We start from the raw sequence: 13,421 nt of genomic DNA, 5'->3' as shown, positions 1-13,421 counted from the left end.
GTTTTTGTTTGTTTATTTTGCTTTCTAGTTTTCTGGTTTTTGTCTGTTTGAGAGAACTCAAACAGCTCTCTCAAAGAGAAGAAAACTATCCCGCCCCCAATACCGTCTGATGGAACATGAATTTAGCAGATGTGACCTGTGATTATGGCTCAAACAAATGCTTTCTTGTCAAAAAAGAGTATATTGTTTTCAATGTTTTCTAGTTCAATATATCGGCTGGAGATAACTGCTATATCGTGCATCAAATGACAATTAAATTAATTTTTAATATTATGATATAATATTTCTATTTGATGTAGAATTTAGAAATATTCAAATTTATAAAATTTAAAATATTTAGATGACGATTAATGGCTTGAAAGTCCAAATTGTGTAGTTTGGCTCATTGGTGGTGTTATTGGTACAAGGAATGCATGGATAACAGATTTTCATAAGAAAATTTTAATAACTTGCACGTCTCATGACATGATTCATAATCCTACTTTTCATTTCATGAAATCTTTTATTGCTTTTAAGAAAAAAAAACATTTAGGGCCAACATACTTTCGAAAGCATCCTAATATGTATGTATTTTTTAACCATTAGCCCATGCAATATTTGCAAGGACCTATCCAAATATTTATACACCCAAGCATAGGCTAAGGGGTAAATAATAATAATATAAAGATACATGCATACACGTGTGTGATCAAAGGTTCACAATATCATTTTGATAGAAATATAAAGTACAAGATACATCAGCACCATTAAAATAAATATGAAACACGTAAGTAGCCGGAATTTGGGAATGGTGGTTGCAACCAACATTGTTTTAAATTTAAAAAAATCAGACAGCCACAAAAGAGTGCTCAGAAATGGTAACAGCAAGATGATGTAAATGCATGGTATCTCAATCTGCCAACTCATGATTGGAAAAGTAACTCGAGCTGCATATCATTTCAATCTCCTGAACCTCAAAGCCAAATTGTTTGACCTCTGGGCATTTTACAAAATAAACATAAAAAGTCACTCATTTCTTTGGATGAACCTGAGCAATAATCTTACTGAGAACATAGCAATCAGGTGGAGTGATGTTTGTATAGTAGTTCTGTATCGTATCTGTGATTTCAAACCCAAACTTCTTATAGAAGCCAATGGCATCATCGTTGTTTGTCTGCACATGCAAGTAGATCTCTGATATGTTCTGCTTGGCAGAAAGATCTAATACATGAGTTAACAACTTTGTACCTGCAAAAGACAAGCGAAGTTTCAAGTTGGCCAAGATTCTTAATTCATACCATAAATGTTGGCCCCGATAAACTGATTTAGAAGTATAGACTATTCTACAAACTAGTTAAAATTGGCACTAACAATAGACCAAGAGAGGTCTACAAAGCTGAAAAGCTTATACAATTTAAAGATACGAAAAATTATGTCATCTTTACGTAATCTTACATCAAGAATAAACAGCAGGTGATGTTATGACTTATAAGCTATTAAATCTTCACCCTAGAATAGAACTTGGATAGACCAGGATTAACATAAGATTAATAAAAACAGTTTAGGTCTGTCATATAGTCATGGATTAATAATGGAATACACATCTCCATTCTTAAGTATGTTTGGCTAAGCTTCTAGCTATGCACATTGAAAATCAGGATCAATAATGCTCAACACATAATGCGTAGCATATTATCAGTCAGATGTGGGTCAGGTCAAATATCTTCGACCTAAAATATGACCCGAACCAACCCACATAATATGTTTAATAAACAGGTCGAATCCAGTTAAATGGGTTAATGGGTCATAAATAGGTTAAACAAGTCTTAAACAGTTTAAAAGAATTTTAAACGGGTAGGGTCATGAACCAACTAACTATTAAATGTCAACATAAGAACAAGTCAGAACTCTAAACCTAAACCTGACTGATTATGATCTGGACCTGTTAATGTGAAACTTGAATCCAATAGAGCTGGGTTAGTTGCAGGTCCGGCCATAAATTGCTACCCTATACATAAATCATTAGATTTAGAATGTAGAATGTTAAATTCAGTAGCAGCACTCCAAAAACCTGCTGAGTATTAAGGCCAGCAAGTCAATGAAACAAAAAGCTAAATGACCTCAGAATTTTTCTTTTCTTTTTTCTCAAAAAAACTGGAATGGTCTCTACTCAAATATATTTATCTTGCTTAATACATTTGCAAGAGCCAAGCATTTACAAAACAGATGATGGGGTCAGAGATTGTATCAAATCATTGAGCAGCCACCCAAACCGGAACTAGCATAAATATAGAGTTTGGGCAGAGATGAAACAATCAATGAAAATGGTTCCTAAAGAAAACTATGCGACACACCTGATATGTCGTCTTAGAATTTTTTTTCTCTGAGAACAAAATCTACAACTTTACCTGTCCAAAATCAAGAAAAATCCATTTGAACAGTTGGAAAATCAATCTAAAATAATGTGATAATAAGAGACGGTTCCCTAAAAAAATTGCTGCCTTTATATAATGCATGGTTTTTAGTGCATATGGTGAGTGCACAATCACCTCTGAGCTCACTCAATCTGGTTGATGGGCGGGTGGTCAGAAGGAAGCAGAAGCGGTGGTAACCAAGCAGCAGTATACAGGGACAGTGACAACTTGGTGGATCCAACAAGGGAGCTAAAATTCTGGGGAGGTGCCTATGCAACAGCACCAGAGTCATGGCAATAGAAATCTTGGTTCCAAACTTATCATGGGGGTGAAACTAATGAATTTTTGGCTTATCTTCTAAGCCAGCAGTACTAGGGCTGCATTTGGTTTGAGAATTAAAAAGAATCCAGAACAATTGGGTTAAATGGATCGAGTTGGAGGAGAAGCGTCAAAGTCCCCACCTTTCTGTATGAGTAAATTATTCTGAGGTTAAGTGAGGTAAATAAATATATATAAGAATTATTACAATAAATATACATAATTATAATAATTACTATAAATAAATATATATTTATATATTTATATATATTTATATCATAGCATTTTGTGACTTATTGGTAAATCTACTTTAATTCTTTATCAACAAATAATATGAGACCATTGACATGGTTAAAGCTAAGCTATTTGAAGTCCGGGCAAAAATTGTACTTTTTCTACTGCTAGGTAAGTACCAAAATGGTTTAAAAATAAATAGTAGGTAATTTATCTGATATAGAATATTTTTTGATATATTTTGTACCTTTTGTTAACTCCATGTTTGATGTTTGTAAAACATTTTTTTCATGATTGGTCATGCATTTTGCATTTCATAATGAACTAGTGATGTCCATTGTAATCTATTGGTGTGCTTAAGAGAGCTGCTACTAATTGTGCAAGCAGCCCAAGTATGGGGAAGCAGGGAGCTTCAGTTGATCCAAGCTTGCTCATCAGAAATTGCAGTGATGATGAGAATGCTGATGTTGAGAGTGCAGACCCTCATGAGGAAGAAGACCTGTCCAAAGAAAATTATGTGAAGAACCAGATGAAGAACCCTGTGAAGAAGAGCCTACTGAAGAACCAAGTGAGGAACAAAATGAGGAACCTAGTGAAGAAGATCCAACAGAAGGATCCGAGGCTCAGTCATCTCCTGACAGTGACAACGATGAAGAACACCATTCGAACTCTGCTCTGTCAAGTTCAGAGAAGAAGAGAAGATCAACAGATGCATTGGAAAAGCATGCACGGAAAAGGCAGAAGCAGGATCAGAACTTTCAGCCAGACTTATATGCTGGGTCTTTAGGCATTGATCTCAGGACAAACCCAGTAACTTGAACATTTAATGTGGACCATTTTCTTCTGCGCTTTTGAAAAGTGATTGATCTAGGAGGATCCCCAGATTCAATGTAGACTACTTTGGCCACTTAGAGTAGGGATGGACAGGATTCAGAAACGAGATCAGTCACATCGAAAAGCCGAATAGTAAGCCAAGTTTTTGAAGGCCATAACTTGGTCATACGATGTCAAATTGAGATGATCTTTTTGTTTATCAAGTAGTTTTTCAAGATCTACGACATGATGCCCTACCCTTTAGAGGGCGGCGCTCCTAAAAATAATCAAGCGAAATTCCATCATTTGGGGTATGAAGTGGGCCAGTCAAACCAAAAATTTTTCTTTCAAGTAAAACTTTGATCAGGCAAATCTCTCCATCTGGAAAAAAAAATCAGATGGAGCGACAGAAGGCAAAGTTGATGTATAAGTCAAGATCTACCTCCTATAGAAGCTTAGTTTTTTTTTAATTATTTATATTAGTCATATTTATTTTTAAACAGCTCGTTTTATTAGAATTAGAAAGAGAAATCTAACCCGAATTGTAAGGGCAAACCTCACCATTATAAATAAAGCCTGTGTACCTCGTTTTTTATCATCAATGAAATAAAAAGAAGACTTAAGCCATACTTTCACAATTCTTTCACCTTCTAATTTTCTTTTGAGAGATTTGAGTTGAGCGAGTTGAAGAAAATCTTCCTTCTCTTCGATCAGATCAAGTTAGTACTATAGCGTCGATTCTCTGTGGGGTCCTTAATTCATGATCCAAACACGTGAGCAATACAAACAATCAAGAGAGAAGCTATCCGTGCCTCAAGTACATAAAAGGACAAAGACGAGTATGGCTGCTAGATTTTCTATATTAATGATGAGACGAAGGGACGTTTCTACAAGTAGAGAAGATTGCCCAACTTACCGAGATCATCTCCAGATTGGCGATACTTTCAGCACAAGCATCAGCAACTCCTGTTGCGAAGTTGTCTCCTATGTCTGGAGATGAAGATCCACCATCCAACGAGGAGGATGAGCAACATATAGGTACACAATCTCTCTCTTCAACCCTGTAAGTTGAAACTCGAATCAAGATCCTTGTATACGACAGGACTGTTGATGTAGAGAAGCTAAATAACTGGTTACATTAATTAAAGACCTACTTTACTATCTACGGATACTCCAGTGTCCAAAAGGTAGCTTTTCCTCATCTCAAACTTTCTAGTTATACTCTTACTTGGCGGAATTCCTATATGAGGAACGACGTTTCTAGTTTGACATGGAGCAAATTCAAGAGCCTAATCAAGAAGCAGTTCTACCCAATCGACTATGAGGAGAATCGGTGGATGTATGATCAGTTTGTCCAGGACTACACCACTAAGTTCCACAAGCAAGCAATCTCACTCAACATCTCCATTGACGATCATGCAGTTTTCATAAAGTACGTTGAAGGTCAACATGAGAGCATCCAGAAGAAGATGAAGCTCTTCAAAGTTGAAGGCATCAGCGAAGCCAGCATGAAGGCTATGGAGATTGAGGAGAAGAATCGACCTAGGGAAGACAAGAAGGGCGACCAGTTCAGACAAAATGGTGGAAAATCAAGTCAGAAGGGGGAGCAGGACAAGAAGTAAACCAATACGGCTTGGAAAAAATTACTATGATCACTGTAACCTCCATGGACACTAGAAAAAAGTGTTGGAAACTTCATCTCGAACTACAGTTGAAGAGAGATGCAGAAGGATGATAATTCCAAAAAGAAAGAAAAGGTGGTTCTCAATGCTGTAGAAGTTTGAGAAGCTGCTTAAGCAAGTAGACTCCAAATTAAGCTTTGACGGCAAGGGAACCCAAGACAACAACTGAGGCAAATCTAAGGCGCAAGAGGAACTCTTCCATTTAAAGATCCAGATAAAGCAGAGCATCATCGAGGCTATTGTAGATACTGAAAGCCAGAAATACCTCATATTTGAAAACCTAGTTTAGAAGCTGGGCTTGCAGACCAAGCCTCATCTACATCCTTACCCTCTTGGTTGGATTCAAATGAACGTCGAGTTGAAGATCACCAAGCAGTGTACCTTCAAGTTCGCCATAACTGAGAGATATATTGACGAGGTAACTTGTGAAGTATTCCTTTGGATATTTGCCAGGTTATACTTGGGAGCCTATACCTTTAGGATCAAGATGCAATCTTCTACAGACAACAGAGAAAGTATTATCTCATAAAGGATGTAAAAGAGTTTATGATCAATGCCTCAAGAATATAAGGTAACATTGACCTTGCAACTACTGCTCAAGCGAAGCAACTTGTTAATGTCTACAACAAGTTTATGATTATGGTACAACCCGAAACTACTTATAAGAGGCCAAGCTCTCGCCCTTTGGTTGCACTGACTGATCTCCGAGATCGAGATCGAGGAGTCGTAGTCATCGTCGACAAGGAAGGACAGCAAGGAGCGTCCCTACCACGAAGTCCATATGCAGGAGCCGAGCAAATGATTTGCTGAGACCCGAGAGCAAAGAAAAACTAGAGCAAAAACCATCTCCGAGCAAAGTCAGATAGTTCAACCGCAAGACAGAAAAACAGATATTTCCTCACCTTCGGTACTGATTTAGCGGGAGCTACATCTCTTAAACACCCTGATCTAAGAGGATCCCTAAACTCGATGTGGACTACGTTGACCACTAGGAGTAGGGCTGGACAGAGTTCAGGAGCAAGTTTCACCACATCGAAAAGCGGAGTCGCAGGCTAAACTTTCGGAGGCCATAACTTGATCATACAGCGTCTTATTAAGATGATCTTTTTTTTAAAAAAAAAATCGGATAGTTTTTTGAGATCTATGACGTGATGCCCCACTCTTTAGAGGATGGCACCTATAGCGATCGAGCCCAAATTTCATTTTTTGAGACCTAAAAAGGGCTGGTCAAACTGAAAATTTACTTTTCAGTCAAGACTTTGATCAGGTGTCTCTGTGAGAAGAATCAAGTGAAGCGATAGAAGACAGAGTTGATGTAGATGTTGAGATCTATCTCTTATACAATTTTTATTTTTTTAATTATTTTTATTAGTCATATTTATTTTTGGAGAGCTAATTCTATCAAACTTAGAAAGAAAAATTCGACTCGACTTGTGAAAGGGTGGACTTCACCATAATAAATAGAGATTGTGTAGCTCATTTTTTTTTATCATCACTAAAAAAAAAAAGAAGACTTGAGGCCTACTTTCGTAATTCTTTCTTCTTCTAATTTTATTTTGAGAGATTTGAATTGAGCAGTTTGAAGAAATTTTTCTTCTCCCCGACCAGATCAGTGATTTATCTAGGTGTTCACATATGCCTTTGGCTGAATAAGGAGGAATAAATGATTTAACAATCTTCCAAATTATCCCCTAACTAAATGTAGTCTAAATGAATATACATATATGGAAGTCGTTATAATATACATCTGATGTAAACAAAAGATTTTATGTACGTCCACCAGTTCAATGTTGGTGATTCAAAAACAAAAAGGCAACTGTTGGATGTGATTTAGAAGGCTAAAATACCTTGTCCATAAAATCATATGTTTTGGAAAACACCTAACTTGCGCATCAACTCAAGCCACATGTATGGTTGTAATTGAATGGTAGGCTAGAAGTTTAGAAAAACACATGATTGTTTATAAGTAAATATTTTTAGGCCTTAAAAATCATATCCAGCAGTTTAGATTTCCATTTTTCGATCATCAATGTTGAATTTGTGGGTGTAAAATCTTTTCTACTCCCTATGTGTACTTCACACGTGTATATATTATGAAAACAGTAACGTTATGAGCACCATCCAGATACACATCAAATGACAATTGGTGGCATGGAAAGGCTAACCAGTGATGAAAGCTAATGACTAGCAATATTAACAGCCAAAAGTTGCACCAAACTAGTCAGAGTAACGAAGCTATCAGGACACATTCAGAAGGCTTTCCATTGGCTACCATCAAGCTCTACAAGCATTTGAGCGTAGCAGCTATCAGTGAACCAAGAAACCAAGGCAAGGAAAAAAATCATAGGCACATACTTCCAGCAGAATTAAGACAGTCATGAGAAAAAGAGGAAAAATAAATAAATGCAAAAGTAACATACCAGTAAAGTAGCCTGATATTAATCAAGTTACCTTATCAACATTTACTTGTGAAAGGCACATGGAATTTTCTAGTCACATGCTACAGCTGAAGAAATTTGATATTTACAGACAAAAAAACTTTCAGAATTCATCTATAAAATCTCATATATCCATGCAAAATGCAAGATAGCAGGTGGCAGTTTTAAGAAAAATGCTGTAGATAGCAAAACAGCTACAAACAAGAGGCTTTACAGATGAAAAGTCAGGGATAGTGCGATTAGCACCTCGTTATGAACAATCAGGCTGCCAGTGCAGTCTAAACTCGATTACCCAAATTATGTGAACCAGATTATCAACAAAATTTATGAAAAAATCCATATCAGCAGGAAAGTGTGACTAATTGCATCTGCCACAGTTTCAGCTTTATATCAGATGATTGGCTGACCATATTGCACCAAAAGTTTAGCCTGGAAGGCTCACATTCACTCAACTTTTAACATTACTATATTGCAGAAGATATATCTAACAACCCTACTGTTCAGTACTGCAGTTCGGATATCGATATTGATAAGGTTAGTGCTAATATCAAAAAAAAAAAAAGGCCAGTGCTAGGTATGGTGGACACAAAGTGCAATCAATATAGTAGAAACAGAGTAATGCTATCAAAAGCATGTGTAGTATCACAAGTTGGTGTCATATAAGTCCATCTTTTTATGACAAGCACACAAAAAATGGCAAACTCTAAATATATGCAGCAACTTTTGTATGTCATCTGATGGTATCGTTGAATGTGTTTTCTTTTTGATTGAGAGGAACACTGCAACTGAGAAATTAAACTTACAGAGAATTTCTTCCTATGATGTTAATAGGGAAAATAATAATCATAATATCTGACATGTTCTATCAATTGATCAAATTCAATAGGAAATAAATTATTTAGACTGACTTATCTAAAATCTTCATGCAGGATTTTCCAATAAATTTTCGATTATTGCAATTATATCAAGAGAATTTATAAAGAAAACTTAATAGCTTTTTAAGCAGAGTGAAAATACATCCAAAAATGATGGAGCACAATGATACATGTATGACATGACAGTTCACACTAAGTCAGTTTTACTGTTTCAATTCTTTACCACCACCAACAACAGCAACAACTATCCCACCTAGAAAAAAATATAAAAGGAAAGAGAAAAAAAGAGAGAAAAAATAAATCCAATTATGCATAATATAACTTCCTCCATTATATTATTGATGCTTATGAAGTTCCTAGTTTGGATCATTCAGATATATCTATACCTGAATAACTAGACCTATACCCATGCCAGCAAGCCCTTGGAGTTCAACTCCATTTTGTTAATTGTATTATATAGACTTGTCTTTGATAGAACCTCACAATCAGAGACCTTTCTTCTCTTTCCCTTGCAGGCATATATTGACATATAAAGTCTTGTACTGCATCTTTCTTCGAGTCATCATCAGCAATGGGTCTACCTCTTTGCTTTCTCTTATCATTTTTTCATGGTTCAATTTCTCGAACAAGACCAAAGTTGGTACCAAAAGAGGACTCTTTCCTAGTAATATGGAAGCAGGCAATTTGCACTACTTGCACATAGCATTTATAGAAGCTGATGCCTGTGGGCTTGTCATGGTGTGCTATCTTGTAGTTCATGTGTCGTGTCAATGATTGCTTAATAAACTCCTTTAATTGCATAAGCCATAAAGAGCTCATGAAATGAAGAATTACACCGCAGCTCTGCAACTTTATCAAAGTCATACTACTTGCTTAAAAAGGCTTTATGTTAAAACGAAATCTGATAATAGAATGACAAGCTTGCAACAGATCATACTTTTACATTAAATAAACTTGTAAGCTTCAGGCCACGAGATGTGGTATCACAATTGAGTTACTTGTATAACAACAGACCATGCCAGGCTTTTAAAACTGCTTATTTAGAAAATTGTTGCACACTAACTTCACATGGTACTTGACACAATCAATGACAATCACTGTAGGTGAGGCTAAATTTTCAAGTTAACATGTTTGACCATTTTTTTTTCTTTACTGATGATAACAATGTCTTCTCAGAATTTTCAGGCTAGGCCACAGCCAGTTTAAAAATGTACCTTGTATGTGCTTCTTCCCAAGGACCTTTAAAGTAATATAAAAGACAACATATACTCAAATCAAAGGCTAGGATGACAATGAGGTACAACTTGGCCCAAAAGAATGAACTAACTTGAAATATCCAACTAGATCTACGTGATCTCACAAGAAATCAGACCCAGCAAATAACATTACTTCCTAGAAGATATGATGGATGCCAAAGTAGAAAAAAAATATTGAAAAGAGGCCATGCATTATGGAAATTAAAAATTGCCAGCCAGAAGACATACAATTAAATGTTGGAATACAAAGGTAATCTATGTCCAGTTTACATGAAAGATTTTCATGAGGGCTACTAAATTGGGGGAAAAATTGTTCAGACTACACATTATCCAGGAATTTGGCTTGGTTGGATATTATAACATATCCCAAAATAATAAATTTCATTGCCTTCCTTGAGGAGAAAATCTATTCGGTTACAAGAACATAACTTGGTGATCATACCAGATCCCAATTTGAAGAGACAGGCCGTGTAGTTATCATCCTTATGTACAATACTAATGCTACAATAAAAAACAGAATGCAGAAAAAAACCAAGCAACTATTAATGAATTTAAGACAACAACCACAGAATCAAATCTCAAATTTTAAGACAGCCATAAGGGCTACAAAAAAGGATGAAGTTTTTGGTTCAGGGTACCAGTTAATCATAATGATATCATAAGGATAGTGTCAGTTACAGCCTCACAGCAACACAATTGATTGTTAACAGGAGGAACAAATATTTTTCATTACAAGAACATCACTTTTTACATTTTACTTTGGTAAGCATGACATAATCCAACTTGAGGCGCAAATTTTTTATTATACAAAAAGGATAATGGAGAGATCCAGTTCCATGGAACTGAAAAATCACTTCATATCACGATTTATTATGCTACGAAAAAAAAACTGTAACTTGAGATATTTGATGTTTAGTCTGGGCATGAGAAAGCTCAATTAATTAAACCATATGTCTATTAACTCAAGAAGCTGAAAAACAAGTCGTCATATGTTTAGGTTTTCAGAATGAAAGTTGTCTCTTTCAGCAATGAAAAGTTCCTTTTCCTTTGAAAAAAAATATTCTACCAAATATACATGCACATTATGTCCACATATGTTACTAGACAAAAATGATGACATGGAAAAATGCATTAAACAAAAGGTGCTCTGCAGCATTTTGCAGACAACAGATATAATACAAGAGGAATCCATCTGCTTACCAATTCCTAGGCCACGGTATGGCGCCAAAACTCCCAATGTCATAATGTAAACACGAATGGCCCCTCCTTCCTTTTTCTCAAGGCGACATGCAATTGAACCAACACATATGTCACTGTAATAAGCTACAGAAGAGTAGAACTATGTCAAAGAATAGGACATCTCTATGCATCAAAAAAAAAAGAAAAGAATACGACATCTGTAAAATTTAAATAAAAAATATCAAGTTTTCAATGGCAACAATTGAAACTAAAATCCACGAAAATGCCATTGTAACTATACCATGATCCCAGCAGGACACTGCAACATTTGATTGTTAAGATGTCAGTTGAAAACAAAAATGACTTCCAACATTAAACTTCTCAAGTCAACACCATTTTAAAATAGTATTATACCAAACATAGACTTAACACATTATAAATTTTGTTGGAATTTTGCACCTCAAGAAGTAAGCCATATTAAAATATGTATTAGGCATACATAACAATATAGCCAGTGTTGAAAGAGAATTGTTCTTTGGTGGGCAAAGAAAAGACAATATATTTATCACTTAAAGTTAATCAGTACAAGTTATAATTCCATTCTAGAGCTTAATCACAAAAAAAGTAAATGATTGTTATAATTACTTAACAAATGTATAAACTACAATTGTCAGCTGACAAAATCAGCAGACGACATTGCAATCATATTGATTGCCTGTTGACTGCTCCTCATTTGAAAAAACAGAGCTTTTTAAAAATTTTAGCAAACAACTTGCCAACCGTCAAGTCCAGTTTCTAATAAATTCTAAAGGACAAACCATAACAGTAATTGCACATATAGTGATATGACTAAGTTAATTAAGAAAACCAAGGTGATTTGCAAAACACCTGCCAATACAGGGGAAGGAATTACAGCCATGAATTTATTGGACCAACCATAATGTTAATACAAGGAAAGACAAAGAATGTATACTAAGCAGAAACAAAGAGGGGAAAACATATTAGCTACTAGTACTACGCGAAAACCATCCAAAGGACCAGTTTATCCAAAACACTAACATAAGCAATCATCAAAAATAAAAAATAAAAACCCTAAAAATGTACATTCTCTAGCAGAAAGTATCGAAAGCTAATTCGTACAATTAAAACCCCAAGTCACACCAATGTACCGCAACATCTCGCTAGGTAAAAACGCTAGTAAAGATAGTTCGGGAAATCTCGATTCTAGTTCCTAGAAAACAACAAAGAATGTCATGAGATAAGCCAAACGCTAGAATTATATTTGGATGAAGCAAGAAAACAAAACAAACCCATCAGAAAACAATAATACAAGAAAACCTCGAATGTAGATCGAAAGAAGAGAGAAAACCAGACCCCGAAAAAGGATTAAGATAAATCAAGAACAACCAACCCATGTACAAAGTTCACCCGTCAAGATCGATCGCACGTAGCAACCAATCAAACAAGAACAAGATAAGTATCCACATCTAATCTATTGACCGAGAGCTAAAGAGAAGAAGAAAGATCATGAGGAAGAGAAACGGACCGAGCTTGGTGAACTCGCCGGAGGAGAGGGCGTCGGCGTAGTATTTGTCGTTGTAGCGAACGGGGAAGAGAGCGGTGTTGAGCTTCTTGAGCTGCATCACGTTCTTGTCCCGAACCCCATCCAGCGATATCACCCCCATCTCTCGCCCGCTCCCTTCGCCCTCCTCCGCTTGCTCTCTCGCGCTCTCTCTCCTGTCTATCTATTTCTGTATCCCCACCTAGCAAAATATATGTACGAACCAAGAAGGGGGAGAAGAATAAACGGAACCCTTAAGTAATATGATCGACTTCTTGTTATGGAGCGGGCGAGCATTCGTCGATGCCCTCCCTTCTCGACTTCTTCCTCCAGGGATGACTCCCATCCCCACTTCCAATTTATATATTTTTATTTAACGTAAGTTGCTAAAATTCTTCTCCAAATCTTAAGTTTATCGCATTTGAGCTTAGTAATTTATAAAATCTAAATAGAGAAGAAAAAAAAATGCACATATTTTTTTATACCCGTAGATGACTGTTTATATAATTTAAAATTATTGATTTATTTTTAAATTTTTTTATATAATAATTAGATTTGTTTTAAAGTTAATAATTTGACTAATATTTTATTAAGTCATGAATTAAAATGTTGAATAAGAATAAGCTTCAAGGGAATAAATGTATATTTTTTAAAAATATGAAGTATAAATAT

General features: G+C 35.6%; 1 protein-coding gene across 1 annotated transcript; it reads right to left on the bottom strand.

Annotated features, from left to right (window-relative positions):
• Window positions 1–685: 685 nt before the first annotated feature.
• On the bottom strand, window positions 686–13,132 carry LOC103721099 (probable N-acetyltransferase san). The gene is made up of 3 exons (XM_008811151.4): window positions 12,735–13,132; window positions 11,210–11,332; window positions 686–1,227 (listed from the first exon to the last, which is right to left on the bottom strand). The coding sequence occupies exons 1-3, from the start codon at window positions 12,871–12,873 to the stop codon at window positions 1,010–1,012; spliced, it is 480 nt and encodes a 159-aa protein (XP_008809373.1). The 5' UTR covers window positions 12,874–13,132; the 3' UTR covers window positions 686–1,009.
• Window positions 13,133–13,421: the final 289 nt, after the last annotated feature.

The sequence above is a fragment of the Phoenix dactylifera genome, chromosome 11 (assembly GCF_009389715.1).
Source record: "Phoenix dactylifera cultivar Barhee BC4 chromosome 11, palm_55x_up_171113_PBpolish2nd_filt_p, whole genome shotgun sequence".
In the NCBI taxonomy this organism is placed as follows: domain Eukaryota; kingdom Viridiplantae; phylum Streptophyta; class Magnoliopsida; order Arecales; family Arecaceae; genus Phoenix; species Phoenix dactylifera.
This window is presented reverse-complemented; position numbering and strand designations above follow the sequence as displayed.